Source organism: Triticum dicoccoides, chromosome 4A (assembly GCF_002162155.2).
Source record: "Triticum dicoccoides isolate Atlit2015 ecotype Zavitan chromosome 4A, WEW_v2.0, whole genome shotgun sequence".
Classification (NCBI taxonomy): Eukaryota; Viridiplantae; Streptophyta; class Magnoliopsida; order Poales; family Poaceae; genus Triticum; species Triticum dicoccoides.
This window is the reverse complement of record NC_041386.1, coordinates 396,067,661-396,071,024: the sequence shown is the minus strand read 5'-3', so window position 1 is coordinate 396,071,024 and position 3,364 is coordinate 396,067,661. Positions and strand designations below refer to the sequence as shown.

General features: G+C 39.1%; 1 protein-coding gene across 2 annotated transcripts; it reads left to right on the top strand.

Annotated features, from left to right (window-relative positions):
• Positions 1 to 451: 451 nt before the first annotated feature.
• On the top strand, positions 452 to 2,614 carry LOC119288928. Of its 2 annotated transcripts, XM_037568401.1 has the most exons (7): positions 452 to 738; positions 844 to 938; positions 1,403 to 1,449; positions 1,812 to 1,834; positions 1,919 to 2,034; positions 2,109 to 2,177; positions 2,399 to 2,614. In XM_037568401.1, the coding sequence occupies exons 1-7, from the start codon at positions 725 to 727 to the stop codon at positions 2,422 to 2,424; spliced, it is 390 nt and encodes a 129-aa protein (XP_037424298.1). In that variant the 5' UTR covers positions 452 to 724; the 3' UTR covers positions 2,425 to 2,614. The 2 variants fall into 2 exon arrangements, with proteins under 2 accessions (XP_037424298.1, XP_037424297.1); XM_037568400.1 differs by having other exon boundaries at positions 1,812 to 2,034.
• The last annotated feature ends 750 nt before the right edge of the window (positions 2,615 to 3,364 follow it).

Sequence of the window (3,364 nt, the reverse complement as noted above, 5' to 3'; positions counted from 1 at the left end):
TCTGTTCATTTCTCTATTGTGTTATTTTGCCAGCATATTCCATGTGCTGACCCATTTCGGGCTGCAACATATCATGTTGTAGACTTTTCAGACGACGAGTAACACTACTAAAAATTAGGCCATCAACGACCATCAAAAGATAATGCTTGGTCGTTAGCAGTACAATGGGCTAGCCACACGTCCAAGTTTGGCCTGCTCAACCTTCACGACGACCAGCGATCTGCCCGTTGTTATTTTTAACGTATCCCAGTGGTCATTGTTGATTAGTAACCTTATTTTTGGAGTAATTAACAATTATATCTTTTATCTCGGGAAAGAAGGATACATGTCAATCTACAAGTTAGGTTTATTCCTTATCCAGGACTCGTGTCCATGAGAACCAAGGCGACGCAACCCCATCCCATAGATCGTAGGCATGGAGTGTGATCCTGATCTCGCCTTGGAGGCAGCCTAGCAGAGGAACATCGTAGCAACATACAAGATCCTCTCCCTAAGTTCATAGAAGGTTTGTCCCAAATTTTCTGTTTATTTTGATTTTCCTATTCATCGACCTCACATCTGGAAGTTGCCTGTCTTGTGGCCGAGGATACATGGCATTCAACGCCGTATTGGCGGCGTGGAAGGCGCCTTCAAGCCTACACTTGTTCCTCGGGTCGACGAGGCAGCCGCAACATGCCAACAGCCGCAACGAACCAAAGAAATTAGATCCATCCAGCTTACTGCAATGGAATCGACCAGGTTCGACATCTTGGTGCTCTTGTGTTCATCCCCTTCGTCGCTGGCAGTAAATTTAGCAGATTTCTACTTACCTCTGAGCCGCCAACCTGCATCTTCCTTTCAAAGAACCAAAGACACCGATGGTGAGGGGCGATGGAGGCGCGGGCGAGACCATGAATCGACGGGCGCACATGGGAGGGCGGCAATCGATGGTGGCGCAGGTGAGGTTAGCTTGAGATCTGAGACATTAGTGATTCTATTTTTTCTTTTCTTTTTTCTTTCAGAGGTAAGCGTACAGTCGTCACAGGAGATTATTAAGAAGATAATACCTGGAGTGCAGCCGCGTAATCTGAAACTTCATAAGTCCATCTGCTAATGAATTTTATTATTACTATGTTTGGGAGACTATCAATGAATATATCACAAGGTTGCAGCAGCAAGCTGCAGTGTTGTTGTGTGTTTAGTCAGTCTGAAAAACTATAGATGCTTGCATTTTGATGACTACTAATGCTATCTGCTTTGTCAATCTGAATGATTCATCATGTGCAGCGATAAATAGAAGTTAACTGTGAGATGTCATATTGCTAAATTGTGGCAATAAAATATTAAGAACAACCTGAGCTGATTACGGGAAGCATACTTGTTCTGTTTCCTTAATACATTAATTTGGTTCTCCATGCAACAGGGTCACATGCAAGATTATGGGAAGCATATAACCTGAGCTCTACGAGGGTATGAGTTAACAGCACCTGATCAAGTGGCTCATTAGAAGGAATACATTAATAGTGCCGCACCTTTTTTTGGCCATATATACATAGGTGCCAACAATTTTTGGTTGTTGTAATTCACAGGAAGGACTGACTCATCGTACTAACAACATGATGCCACTAGTTAATGCAAGTCTTAATCTGTAGTAATCGATTTGCTTCATGTTTTAGTTTTTACCTTATCAATAAACAGGACACAAGTACTTCTGTAGGTACTTTATTTGATTTAGCATTCAGTTATTCATTTTCAGTACATCAACATTCACTTAGTTAATTTAATTGTACTTTGTATAGCCTTTGTGCACACTTCTAACTATATCTGTATAGGTTATCACGATGAGTCATCACAGGTATGGAAACTTGACAGCATTAGCTCTGGAAAGATGCTTTCTACTCACAGTTGAACAAGTCTGGACTGATCAAGGTATTGCTAGGTGGACCTTGCCAGAGCAATCAAGTAAATTAGCAGATTTCAGCAGGAAAAGGGTTACTCACAGGCCTCATAAGCAATATGAGGAACCCGGGAAGAAGTACAAGTTAGCTACAAAAGGTACTACACAAACATAAAAATATTATTCAAGTATCTTCTACGGGATGATATAATGTGGTTGCTTTTTTTCATAGATGGAAATGATGCGCCAACAAATACACCAATCTTGTTTAGTACAAAATGGGATGCAGATGATTCCAAAAGTGCGTTTCTAAGAATCATGTATTTTACCAATAATTGTTTCTACGCTTTATTTTCTTCTAGTCACTCATAACATATTGCAACTATGAATGATGAAGTTGATGCCAGCAATGACGGTGACATGGGAAATGATATGATGAAGTTCATACATTCATTATACTATTATACTTTGTGTCAATTTATTTACAAGACTGGCTTTCATAAACTACTCAACATTTTGTAGGACTGATGGTCCACCATAATATATAGAAGCAATAGGAGGGATAGCTGATGAAGAATGATATCCATTCAAAGAATGGTGGTGTTCCTCAAGTGAAGATTAATAATATTTTCTTTTCTAGTTGTCTCATTTTCCAGATAGATATTATCAAGTACATTGGTTATATAAGGAATGATTTTGACTCCATTTCTTAAATGATATTTTAATTCCAGAATTGTATGTCGGAATATTGGTATGTCTATTAATAAAAGTGGCTATGATCTTTTCAATTTAGGTTCTTTTGTTTCTATATTAATGTGGATGTTAATATTCAAATGTTGGATGCTACATAAAGTGATTGTTGAACGGAAAGTTATACTATATGTAGGTTGTTCTGAAGAATATCAAATTGTGAAGAGAGCGTGGTTGGTAATAGCATTATTAATGATGACAAAAGTGGTTGTTAATACTACAATTATGGTCGTTATTACCTTGGGATTGATGACCACACACCATTCCGTCGTTAGAAGAATAACGACCACAAAAGGTATGTGGTCGTTATACTTTTAACGAGGGAGCCTACAACGACCAGTAGATTGTGGTCGTTAATGACCTTTAACAACCACAATTCAATCTTTTGTCGTCATTAAAAACTGTTTTCCTAGTAGTGTAAGATGCCATAGGTCGTTTCTCATGCACTCAGCTATGCCGTTGGAGTTGATGGACTCACTTTATCTTCCAAGTCTTCCGTGGTTATCTTATTTAGATGGCCTTAAGCCATATTTATTGTAATAAGTTCTCTTTTGAGACATTTGATGTAATAAGTGTGTGATTGCTACTCTGTTATAAATCCTTCGAGTACTGTGTGTGTCAGCATTACCGATCCAGGGATGACACTGAAGCACAAAGACTTGACCGTCTGAGGTCGGTTCGCTACAAGATGGTATCAAAGCACACGCTGAATGTAGGACACAACCACTAAGATGAGCC

Excerpts from the sequence above, each read along its gene's own strand:
- LOC119288928 (XM_037568400.1), top strand. Across the intron at positions 939-1,402 it reads GGCAATCGATGGTGGCGCAG|GGTCACATGCAAGATTATGG; the intron begins GTGAGGTTAGCT and ends TCCATGCAACAG. Across the intron at positions 1,450-1,811 it reads ATAACCTGAGCTCTACGAGG|GTTATCACGATGAGTCATCA; the intron begins GTATGAGTTAAC and ends ATATCTGTATAG.